General features: G+C 39.0%; 2 protein-coding genes across 2 annotated transcripts; one reads left to right on the forward strand and one right to left on the reverse strand.

Moving 5' to 3' along the window:
- Nucleotides 1–557: 557 nt before the first annotated feature.
- LOC143612232 (F-box protein At5g07610-like) lies at nucleotides 558–2,173 on the reverse strand. Its single transcript, XM_077086266.1, has 3 exons — nucleotides 2,038–2,173; nucleotides 1,235–1,482; nucleotides 558–1,103 (listed from the first exon to the last, which is right to left on the reverse strand). The coding sequence occupies exons 1-3, from the start codon at nucleotides 2,171–2,173 to the stop codon at nucleotides 558–560; spliced, it is 930 nt and encodes a 309-aa protein (XP_076942381.1).
- A 4,222-nt stretch (nucleotides 2,174–6,395) lies between these two features.
- On the forward strand, nucleotides 6,396–7,515 carry LOC143612231 (mediator of RNA polymerase II transcription subunit 31-like). Its single transcript, XM_077086265.1, has 5 exons — nucleotides 6,396–6,466; nucleotides 6,541–6,638; nucleotides 6,725–6,821; nucleotides 6,900–6,978; nucleotides 7,064–7,515. The coding sequence occupies exons 1-5, from the start codon at nucleotides 6,420–6,422 to the stop codon at nucleotides 7,337–7,339; spliced, it is 597 nt and encodes a 198-aa protein (XP_076942380.1). The 5' UTR covers nucleotides 6,396–6,419; the 3' UTR covers nucleotides 7,340–7,515.
- Nucleotides 7,516–12,481: the final 4,966 nt, after the last annotated feature.

Raw genomic sequence — 12,481 nt, forward strand, 5'->3', positions numbered from 1 at the left:
TAGATGTTAGGACCGGAAACAAAACACCAAAAGGATATACCGTTGATGGTGATAAGGATTATAAAGATGGAACTAAATTTTTAGTGTTTTTTGATTAAGCATTTTATTGAATTTTAAACTCTAGTACTCTTGCAAATTTGTATTCGTGGTTCCACGTAACAAATGCCTATTTTTGTTTTTTGGATCTAATATGCATTTTCATTTTTTTGGAATACTATACAATGTCTACACACACACACACAAAAAAAACCCTATTATAACATAACCGAAACCGAAAAAAAACCGAAAACCGAACGGTTTGTGTATTTGAAAAACCGACTTTTCAGTTTCGGTTTTACCTAAAAACCGAACCGAACCGTGCTCAACCCTATCTTATGCCATATGGAAAAATATGCAACTTTTGTAGCTCATAAACATTACAACAAGCTTAAAACAATATCACACTATTGGAAAGCATGTACAAGTTAAGAAGCATACAACATGGCAATAAGCCAATAAAACAATAAAAACCCATTACAATACTTGTATTATTGATCAACTATTATAATACACTTAACTCACACACCAGCAAGAGACAACATGAACAAAAAGTAACCAGCTTTCGTATCACGAAGTTGAAACGGCGTCAAGTCACAAAGCTCACACAAAGTCTTTGAGAAGACATTGTATTGCACAAGTTTCCCCCGGGTTACTTCCAACACAAGAAACGAATCCTCGTCTCTTTTCCCAATCACAACTGCTAGCACATTGTACTTAGGTCCGGATGGTAAATTGATATTAGGTTCAGTCAGATTAGGTCTGAGAAGTAAGTCAAAATCTCCAGCACATTCAAGATTAATATGGTATCTGATAGACCACCCGGAATAGCATGTATTCTTTATCTCATAAACATTCATCTTTAACATAGACCGAACCTCAACCATCTTAACAAGAAGCAAGCGATCATTTGACACCAATAACTTATCGTGCAAACCGTACTCCGTACCATTCAAGATCTTCGGGTTCTCCACTTGCATAAAGTGAGGATTCTCTACATCACACTTAAAATGATAAACCTCGAGATTATCCATCCAATGAATCGCATCACGCCAGTAAACCACCGTCTACTAAACATAAAAAACGGTACTAAACTAAACGTTCGACCACAAACCCTCCAAGTTCCCGTTTCCGAAGAATAAATCTCCAAACGAACACGCATGTCGGGATCGTTAAAATCCTCTCTAGGATAAAGTACCTTGTAGTGAGGCGATACTGTGGGATCAAAAGCTATCGCCATACCGTTAATAACCCGGCTTGTAATCCAAGTACACGGTAACGGAAGCAACTTGTACTTATTCACAGTTGGATTGTATACATATAACTTATCAGGCCACACATGACACAACACCAGACCGTTAGACGAATGCAAAGCCTCCGTAAACCCGGATGTGGGGCTCGGGTTAAACGGGAAGCTTTTAATCAAAGGGCGTCTTTGAACCGAATCTAATGGCACAAATGTAAATACAGAGGAAGTTGATTGTAACTGGAAAAACAAACCTTGAGGGTGATCGGCGTTAGGGTTTCGGGTTCGTTGTAGAGTGAAGTTAGGATCGGTGATGAGGGATGACCAGTGTTTGCAGACGGATCTGGATATGGGTAGTGATCGGGGAGGCAATCCGGTTATGATTTTAATCAGAAGGTGAATCGACTATATCGCTGTGTTCATGAGTTTAACGAGAGATGAGAAAAGAAGGGGAATTAGAAAAGACTGTTTTTTCGAGTTTAATGAAAAGAAATATTTTAATAACCTTTCTCTTCTCTTCATATCTTTTCAATTTGAAAAGAAATATAAATACACTAAAAACCTTTTCTTCTCTTTCCTCTTCTTTTCATTAAAAAAACCTCTGAAACACCAATTCAATTTTAAAAGAAATATAAATACACTAAAAACATTTTCTTCTCTTTCCTCTTCTTTTCATTAAAAAAACTCCAAAACACCAATTTTGTTTATTTATCTCCAAATCTTTTCTCTTCTCTCGTTAAATTAAACTCGGGAACATAGCGTATGTGCAGATGTATAGTCCTCGTCATCGTCGTCGCCGGTGTGTTTTACTTTCTTTTGTTTTAATGTTCCGATTGAAATGATTTCGTGACGTTTGGAAGGTTGCGGCGAATGGTCGTCCGATGAGCCCATAGTATGGTGTCGGGACTCTGTTCCTGAGTTTCATTTAACAATTTAACAAGGGAAAAGGAAAGGAAATGAAGGGATGGAAAGAAAATGTTGTGTTCCTGAATTTCATTAAAGGAAGGAAATAACAATAAGTGTGTTCCCGAGTTTCATTAAAGGAAAGAAAGCAAAGGAAAAGAAAGGAAAATGGAGGGTTTTATAGTGTAAATTATTTCCTTCCATTTTGAAAGGAATTGAATGGATGGAAATGAAAGGAAAATGAATGAAAGGAAAGGAAAATGAAAAGAAAGGAAAGGAAAGGAAAGGAAATGGTTTTCATTTCCTTTCCTTTCCTTTCCTTTCATTTCCTTCGTTAAGTGAGCTCGGGAACACAGTTAGGGTTTAGTTGTTCCCAAGTCTGAATATAAGTAAACGAACCAAACTGTTTAGTAAACGCTCGTTTGAAAGGAAGTTGGTTTATCTTTATTGTCAGAGTAAAGTGTCAAAATCGTTCTTCAAATTTGATTAATTATACGATTTTCATTTAAAAAGTTTCTTTTTTATAACCGGGCCATCAGGGTTCCTCACTTTTTGTCAATTACATTCAAATTGTTAACTCTGACAGTTTTTATAGTTAAACCATGGGCAGCTTTATCCTTTTATCTATTATAATCATAATCATAATAAAAAACGATAAAACATAACCCATAAACACCACACACCCACCCTTAATAAAAAACAATAAAACATAACCCATAAACACCACACACCCACCCTTATTTTTGTCACTCTACAATGGATACAATGGATACGATACAATTGAAGAATTAACCTTAAAGTATTCTCAGCCTATTTCTTATATTTTTGTGAGAGGGATTTGTAAATTATATGGTATGATTATGAGTGGTTGTGAGTAAATGAGAGAGAAAATGTTATAGGGGAAAGTTAAATTTGGGGATTCACTGTTCATACTGTATAATTTTTAATATTTTCTAAAAATGGTTGTGAGTGGAGTAAAGAGAAAAGATAATGATAAATGTATAAAAAGTATTATTTAATTAAACAGGAGAGAGAAAAATCAGTGATTTTTAGTGTAATTATATGATACATATGAATATAGAGTAGAGAATGGGTTGGGAATGCTCTTATGGAGTGAAAACACCTTATCAAGTAGATCAAATCAAGGAAGCTTTTGAAACAAAAACCGATGACCCGTCTAGTTCTTTGACCTTTATGAAACACCTCCGACCTCCAGATTTGGTAATTAAGCATTATTGCCTAATAATTCAAAACACCTCCTTAACTGAAACCCAATAGTCTCTGATCTAGGATTTGCGTTTTATTCTATTGAATCCTAAAAATCAGATTCAAGGGCGACCACCATAAAAATGATGGAGGGCAAAGTCGATTTGCAAAAGAAGAAAATAGAATGTGATGTTCGACGATGATGACAACGCAGGCTGTGGTGACTACGGTGTTCCATTCATCCATTGTGGTGGTGGAACTCAAACTGTTTGGGATTCCTTATTTTAGCTCCTTATAATTTTTCATTAAGTTAATAAGTTACAACATTGTAACTTATGAAACTTTTCCTCTCACAATATAAGCAATCCCAAACACCTTATTACTTTCCAAAAAGTTAATAAGTTATAAGTTGGTGAAAATAAGCAATCCCAAACACCCCTAGGTTTAGGATGAAGAAGGGTGGTAATGATGGCTCAAGGTTATCTGTTATTTTTATTTTTTTAGTTACGAGGTATTCATGTAAAAGGACAAAATTATCCTTTGTTTAACTATGAAAACTAACGGAGTTAACAGTTTGGATGTAATTGGCAAAAAGTGGTAAACCTCGATGGCACATTTGCAAAAAAGAAAATTTTTGGACGAAAATCGAATAATTGACCAAACCTACAGGACGACTTTGGCATTTTACTTTTATTGATTTAATAAAAGAGAAAATATAAATAAAAAGTTTGTTCATTTATGTTCTTGTGTTTTTCATGTATATTCATTCATGTTCGTTTACAATTAATAAAAAATAACTGAATATTATTTGTGTTTTACAAATTATCACCGTAATATGTATGATATTTATTCGTTTGTGTTTCGAATTTAATTGAATGAACATAAATATGTCGTTATTCGTGTTTGTTTACATGCTTATGAGACGGTTGGGCTATCTTTAAGTTAGGATGACTTGTATTAGGCAAGGTAATTAATTTAGCGAAATGGTTAAAGTTAAATTGTTCAAAAAGTTCGCGACTCGTTCGAAGCTCGCTCAAAAATAGCTTGAAAAAAGCTATACTTGAAAAAAGATTGAATTTAAACGAGTCGAGATTGAGCTAGGGTTGGCTCGGCTCGTTTCGATTAAACCCTAAATTTTACTATATAATAATAGCCTATCCAAAAAAGTAAAAGAAAATAAAAAATCTACCTGTACTATTAAAGCAAGACAATGTTTCCACATGTCATTTAATTAGACCATCCACATAGATACAAGGGTACAAGTTTTCATTTTTACAATTTTTCCTTCATGAATGATAAAATGAAAACATGTAGGTGGGAATCAAACTCACCACCTTGCTTTTAAAATGTTTGTAACTTACCAACTCAACTAGGATGAATTGATATTAGCCTTCTCTTTTTCTTAATTGCTATAGATTCACAACATTCCATTTTGTTTTATTTTTTAAGCACCTGTGTATCACACAGGCTCTATCATAGTATGCATATATTATGTCACTTGATCTTTAAATGGTAAGGTTCAAATACATAGTCTTTAAAAACTAGGAAGTCTTAGAGTATGAAATGGATTCTGATTGAACTTAAACTATCGGCATTGGAACTGTCTTGTGGAACTATACGATATTAGATTTTAGGTTTCCGCTTTTCGATTTCTAGCTTGAAGATTTTAGAATTTTTATTGAAACCATTGTGTTTTTTGTTTATTTTGGTCATCGTGTTTTTTTCATTTGCACTGTGTTGTGTTATATTACTCAACATTGTGTTATATTTTATGGTCCACTGTATCTTTATACTTTTTTAGATTTTACTGTATAAGATAACTTAAACCTGTAAATTAAATATAATAAATATAAAAAATAACAATCGCTTTATAAAAAAAGTTACACATGAATAAAAAAGTATATGTAAAAAATGAATAAATAATAATTAAAAAAATAATAAAAAATGAATAAAGTTCGGATATTTCGGGTCCGATATAAATTTTATACGAATATATTAAATAATAATATCAATTGTTTTATAAAGTAAATTAGATGTGACTCAATGGTAGAGCACTCATTAGTGAGAGGTAGGGAGTTTAAACCTTACTATCACCAATTTATATGGGAGATATAAGGTATGAGCCTGGCTTGCCAGGGTTCGAGTCCTGATCTCACCTGGTGTTACCGGCTCCTCGCTATCGTGTCTTTTGGCGGGCGTGGGGGTCGGGTTTTATCCAGGGAATCTCTCAATAGGTGGATCTCTAGGGGCTCCGTTCGTCTGGACTTGTGGCCGGCTCGGTCTACCTTTAGTGATTGGAGACCACGTTCGAAATACCTGGCGGTACTTAGTTATTCATTAAAAAAAATGTTGTCTTTTGGTTGGTGTAACCTAATTCAAGATCCACACTTTATCTCGGTATCAGTTTATCACCGCCTTTCACCTTCACCAGCCACAACCGTATGTCCGTATTCGCTTCTCGCCGCCGTTCACCATCACCTTCTGGCTCCTAATCCCGTAAGAAGTGATCAAGTCTGTTAGTATTTGGTAGATTAGAGATAATGTTACACAATCAAACTTTGAATTTGATTCTGATATTTGTCTATAGCTTTGAGTTCATGATCTTCAAGCATATATACGTGTTTCATTTTGAATTTGGGAAGGAGCTTTGATTATGAAGCTGTGACGATGATTTTAATTTTTCGATCTTGGAGTTATGATGATGTTCGATTTTGATTTTTTGATTTTTAAAAATTATTTCGGATATCCGAATTCGAACACCCCTAGTTATGTTTAATTTTTTGATTTTGGTAAGATGTTTTGGGTTTTAAACCTTGATTTCCTCTATTCATCAAATCAAAGGAATATGTGTATGTATAGGGTGATACTTAAGTGGCTGGTTGTTTAGTTGGGGCTCCATTCTCTTGCTCTTAAACATTTTGTAAACCTGTTTATGTAAATGTATGCTGATCATCTCGTATAACTTTGTCTCCAAAAATTGGTATAAAGCTCATCATCTTGGTGCAGTTAGTCATAGGAATGCGACAACATGGCTTCAGGTCAAGAAATTCATGATTCTTCAAATGATAACAGCTCGTAAGCTTAAATGTTCTTAATATAGTGTCAATATAATGTAAGTTACCATGTGTCTGACCTCAATTATGTTTTAGGCCCAAAAAGGTATACAAGGATCCTGATGATGGCCGACAAAGATTTTTACTTGAGCTTGAATTTGTCCAATGCCTTGCCAATCCAACTTATATTCACTGTAAGTTTAACTTACATTGTAGCATCTTTATTACTTTAAAGTGATGGCAAAACTTTGCATAATTTACACTTACAACTCTGATGTAGATTTAGCTCAGAACCGTTATTTTGAAGATGAAGCTTTCATAGGCTACTTGAAGTACCTTCAGTACTGGCAACGACCCGAATACATAAAATATATTATGTGAGTTTAATGTATTCTAACAATCTTATTTTTATATCAACAGTTTGTTAACTTCTGCTTATTTTTGGAGAATCATAGGTACCCACACTGTCTCTACTTTTTAGAACTTCTTCAAAATGCAAGCTTCCGCAATGCTATGGCACATCCGGCCAATAAGGTTGCATTTTTTAAAATTTGATAAATAACTAATAAATATAATATGCTTTTATGTTATATTTAATTATATTTTTTGAATCTTTTAGGAGTTGACACACAGGCAGCAGTTTTACTTTTGGAAAAACTACAGGAATAATCGATTGAAGCATATATTACCTAGGCCTCTTCCCGAGCCTACAGCTGCACAGGCGTCTAATGCTCTTCCGCCACCTATACCGCCTGCCGCCGCCACCATGGTGGCTTCAGCTGCTCCTGTGGCAGCGCCACCAATACCCTCGCCTATGCAGTATGGTGTGCCTTCTGGCCCGCCACTGGCCAAAAATGACCCGAGAAATGCAATTGATAGAAGAAAGAGAAAGTAAAACTTTTCTCTGTATGTTCGGTCTGTTAGCATAAACAATCTTTTAGTCATTAATTTTATTAGCGCTTGCGAAAAATTGGTCATCAGTCATAACGGGTAGTCTCTTTGTACCATTGAAAACAGGTCAAGTTGAGTTTGACATGAAACTATTTTTGGTCTGAAAGATATTACAAGTGCTTAGTGTCTAATATGATGAAAAAGATTTCATTATTTCAATAGTAATTTAAATTTTCGGCCCGTTTTCTTTTTTTACTTTAATTTTCTAACATTCAACCCGTTATGGATAAAATGATAACCACAAATTGGCCAAAGTTGGGGCTGTAAACAAGTTAAGCCAGCTTGTGAACGACTCAAGATCAACTCGCTAAAAGCTTGAATCAAGCCGAGCTTAAACAAGCTCGATTTAAAAAAAAACTTGATTAATTAAAGAATCTATTTTTATATCATTTTAATTTAATATATTAAATATATATTTGTTTATATCATTTTTATTTAATATATTAAATATATATTTGTTTAATAATTAGTATGTATATAATTTTGATAAAAACAATAACTACATAATATGTATACACAGTTTATAATTAAAAAATATATAAAAATAATTAAAAAAATGTTTTTAAATTAATTAAAAATTATAAACAAGCCGAACCCTGGCTTGGGAGACTACTCACGAGCCGAGCTTGTACTTTAGAAAAAGAACTCTAAATGGGCTCGAGCTCTCGGAAGTCAAACAAGTTGAGCTTGAGCCTAGTCGACCTCAGTGGCTAAGCTCGTTTACACCCCTAGTTGAAATTGGCGTATCTACCCTTTATTATCCAGTTTTTACTTCTGGAATGTTTACCCATTTACAGGAAAGACGGGTAACTTGAAGTGACAGAAGTGGCAATATATGCAATTTTCTGTGATTTCCATGTTTAACGGATGTAGAATATTGACATTTGAGTTGCCAACCAAGTAATATTTAGAGTTCCTTATTACAAGTCTTATATGTCTGTCAACAAGAACAATGATGGATTGTTATTTTTGCACTGTTGGTGAAATGATGCATTTGTAGCATGATTTGTTGATTATGGCTTTATAATGCCAAAAACTGTGTTCCTTCGCTAGTCGGTGGTTATAAAGTTTGATTGTGCTTTACTTCTTACTGCTAGCTAGAATAATTTTTCTTCGTGACGTTAATGTGAACAAGCAAAGTTTTGAGATTGGTTTATTAAAAGCTTGAATTGTGCTGTAAATGAGTGAGGCTAATAATTCATGCACGATATTGTAGTTAATTAGTGTTGAAGAAACACTAATCGACCCCCAGATTGTGACGTTAATGTGAACAAGCAAAGTTTTGAGATTGGTTTATTAAAAGCTTGAATTGTGCTGTAAATGAGTGAGGCTAATAATTCATGCACGATATTGTAGTTAATTAGTGTTGAAGAAACACTAATCGACCCCGGGCAGATTACGGATAATCTGGGGGTTAAATAGATGTTTCCCACGAGGGTTAAGTCCGGCAAAGATGGTTCTTCTGATAACCTGCAAAACAGACACCGTGAGCTCGTCACTGAGAAGGGGGGGGGGGGGGGTACCTCCTTGTGACCACCATCCGGCATGAGAATCAGACTAGATTGCTCTTAAATATAAGTGTATATTAAGAGAATGACTAGAGCAGATATCAGGTAATATATCAAAATATGAGATATGAGATAAGATGATACCATTCCAAGGTGTTGGAGTATTTATAGCCGAAGGTAGGTTTCCAAGCAGGTACAGCCGGCTGAATAGTGTTCCTGTTCTGCCAACTGTGGGGCTACGCACATGCTATGCTGGTGGTTGGTGGATAGGCAGCGGCTGATAGTGACCAGGCCGGCTGTGTACTATTCCTGTTCCACCAACTGCAGGTCATGCACGTCCTCCGACAGGTTGGTGAGTAGGCAGCGGCTAATAGTGACATACAGTACAAGAGCGTGCTGCTCGTCATACTGTTGTCAGTGAGCTGTCGTATCCTTGGTCAGATCTTTTGTCCATACCTCGTCAGGTACAGTACAAAAGATCCTCCAGCATCGTACGGACTGGCTCATTTGGGTGGGAGTTCTCCCGGCTTTCTCACTCCTTCTTCAGGTGACATTACTGAATTATTTAAGAGTTAAGTGCCTTGTGCGTGTAGCTTTGCTGCGCAGGTAGCCTTCCCTAATGGCTTGTATCCGCAACTGCGGGAACAGGCGGAGTACTTCACCATTGGGAGGCTTTTCCTGCGGGAACAGCTTGCGTACTGCGCGTAAGGACGTCACGTCTCTGAGCATGGTGGGTCCTGCGGGTCCAGTTGGTTTCTACGCAGACGTCCCTCTTCAAGGGGTTGCGAGTTTAGCCTTTGCGCAGACGTCCCTGTTGAAGGTGAGTCTTGCGGGTTCAACTGCGCAGACGTCCCTCTTTGAGGTGAGTCTTGCGGGTCCAACTGGGCTCTGCTGGGACCTACCTCTTCAAGTCCCCCCAGTCCAATGTTCTTCTCATGAATTGTTAATAAGTGAGGTGAACTTTTGGACTTAAGCAAAGGGTTTTGAAAAGGGTTTAGTTTTAAGGTTTTCCATGGGGATTCTTCCCGCGGAAGTCCTAATGTCACGTGCAGAAATTCCTGACTTTCCTGCTTGATCTTTGGGTATGATGCGGGTAGGTCTGTAACCTCCTCGCAAGTCAGGAGCGTTGAGTTCCACTTGTGTAGATTCTCCATGAGGTTTTGGTAGTTTTGAACATAATCAATTATGTTTAAACAACCAATTCCATCTTGGAGCTTCAAACAATCTAGTTCTCGACGTTCCCCGCTATGCGGGGATGTTATTCCCGTTTCCGCAAGCACGGCCCAGAAGATCCTTCTTGGTTTCAATTCCCTGCGGAGTGCTAGGTATGTGAAGGTTTTCGCCTTGACACTGTACCCGCACTCGTCTTATAGTTACTTTACTTCCAAGGTATTCCTGGCTTCAATTCCCTGCGGGTGCTAAGTATGTGAAGGGTTTTGCCTTGACACTGTACTCGCACCCGTCTTATGGTTACTTGGTTGCCGAGGTATTCTTGGCTTCAATTCCCTGCAGGTGCTAAGTATGTGAAGGGTTTTGTCTTAACACTGTACTCGCACCTGTCTTATAGTTACTTGGTTGCCAAGGTAAGGGGTATATTCCCGCTTACTTTTGAATCTTTTTGAATCTTTTTGAAATTCGAAGAGTTGGTGAAAGGATAAGAACAGTCCAAACTGTTGAAACGTCGTCCGACGGTTTCTTCTGACAGTGTCAGGACGTGCAGGAAGTTATGGCGACGTGACAGTACATGGTCATTCCAGACGCTTTTTCAGGCACGTGGGCGCGATTTTTTGGGCGCGTGGGTGCGGATTTTACGGCGCGCGTCCCGTCAACAGCTGTTGCCAGCTTGCTTTTTCCACGTGTCATAGTTTCATTGCACCAGCTCTTTTCTCTCTCCTCCGCATTAAATTCATCGCATTCATTGCGATGAGTATATAAAGGGGGAGAGGGTCCTTTGTAATCCACACCTTCACTTCTATCTTCTCCTAAGCGATTTCCGGCGAATATTCTCTGTCGAGCATTCTCCTGAAATCATTATTTACCTCCAAAACATGTCTTCTACTCACGATTTTGAGGCTACTGCTGAGGAGTCTGACGTGTTCGTCGAGAATCCATCGTCCACTTCCGATAAGGATGACAAGAGTACTGCTGGCGAGTGCCAGTGTGCTCTTCCGGCTGACCTCTATCAGTACGTCGTCCAGAAGTTCATGCTCGAGCCGTTCGAGCCTGAGTTTCCGGAGCCACACCAGACGGTGTACGATGCCCCCAAGGGCAAGATAGGGGTGTACGTTGCATTCTTCGTCTATGGGAATCTCAGGTTCCCATTGACGAAGTTTGTATACCGTGTTCTGGAGAGACACGGTATGCATCTGACTGAGGTACACCCGATGGCTATCGCCAAGATCCGCCACTTTGAGTGGGTGTGCCTCATTCTGGGCGCGGAGCCCCACGTTGATCGGTTGATGACCTTCTACTCCTGGAGGTGCATCTAGGGGTGGTACACCTTGATCAATCGGATCAAGGGGTTGAAGATCTGCGCTACCGAGCGCAGTCTTCGGTCGTGGAAGCGGGAGTATTTTTATATCTCCGCTCGCGTCGTCCCCCTTGCGATGACGTTTAAGAATGGGAGAGCACTCCCCGCCCTTCACGCCCTCAACCACCAGGAGGCGGAGTGGTTCGCCAAGATCTTCCGGATCCAGACTCCGGTGTACCGCTTTGCGGAGTCCGGGATGGTGATGCTCGGGATGAGCCGGGTGTGGAAGGAGGCGTCACAGATTCCCATCGTCCTCGAATACGGTTTGAACTCTGTCCCTTACGGTATGCTCTGTCTTCTTTGTTGATATAGGTTTTTCTTCTAACTGTTTATTTTTTTTTTGTTTACAGAGGGAAACGACTTGCAGTCTCTCCTGCAGCCGCGGGAGAGTGATGGTCCCGCTCGGATGGGTACTCGTGCTCTAGATGAGAAACGAGTTGCCCATCCTTGAGCAAACGGCGGATCGGTTCGTGGAGGTCTACCCGCCAGGCCACGAGATCTTGAGCGCCAGGCGGCCAGGTAAAGAACTTTTTGACCCTCGCCCTCTCAATGCTCAAAACCTCTGCAGGAATTCCTCTAATCTTGTCATCTTCTGACGAGGAATCCGCAGATGGTCCTTTGTTGGTGCGGAAAAAGAAGGCTACTGGCGCGAAGGGCAAGGCGAAGGTTGCCTCCACCGCCGATCCGGTTGTCCGATCTGACTCGGAAACCCAGAGCGAGGAGGCGGCGGGGAACCCTGGTGGTAGTGAGACCACTGTTCCGGAGGTTGAGACGGCTGTCACCTCCGGGCAGCCCAGTGTGACGATGGTGAGCGGCGTGAAGAGGCCGGCTCCATCGGGTTCGTCCCCCGCCTGTTCGCACCTTTAGGCTCAAGAAAACCCGTAAGTATAATCTTCCTTTACTTTTACTGCATAGCTTTCCACCATTATACTTATATCTTCTTTGTGCAGGCGTGGATGCTACCGCATTCCAGGGTGGAGCGGGAGGTAGCAGTTCTGGACCCATGAAGGTAGGTTTGGTCAACCTACCTGATGCGATGACCCAGGCG

This window comes from Bidens hawaiensis, unplaced genomic scaffold (assembly GCF_021521415.1).
Source record: "Bidens hawaiensis isolate Kalapana, Puna unplaced genomic scaffold, B.hawaiensis_p1.1 tig00033931_1, whole genome shotgun sequence".
Taxonomy (NCBI): Eukaryota; Viridiplantae; Streptophyta; class Magnoliopsida; order Asterales; family Asteraceae; genus Bidens; species Bidens hawaiensis.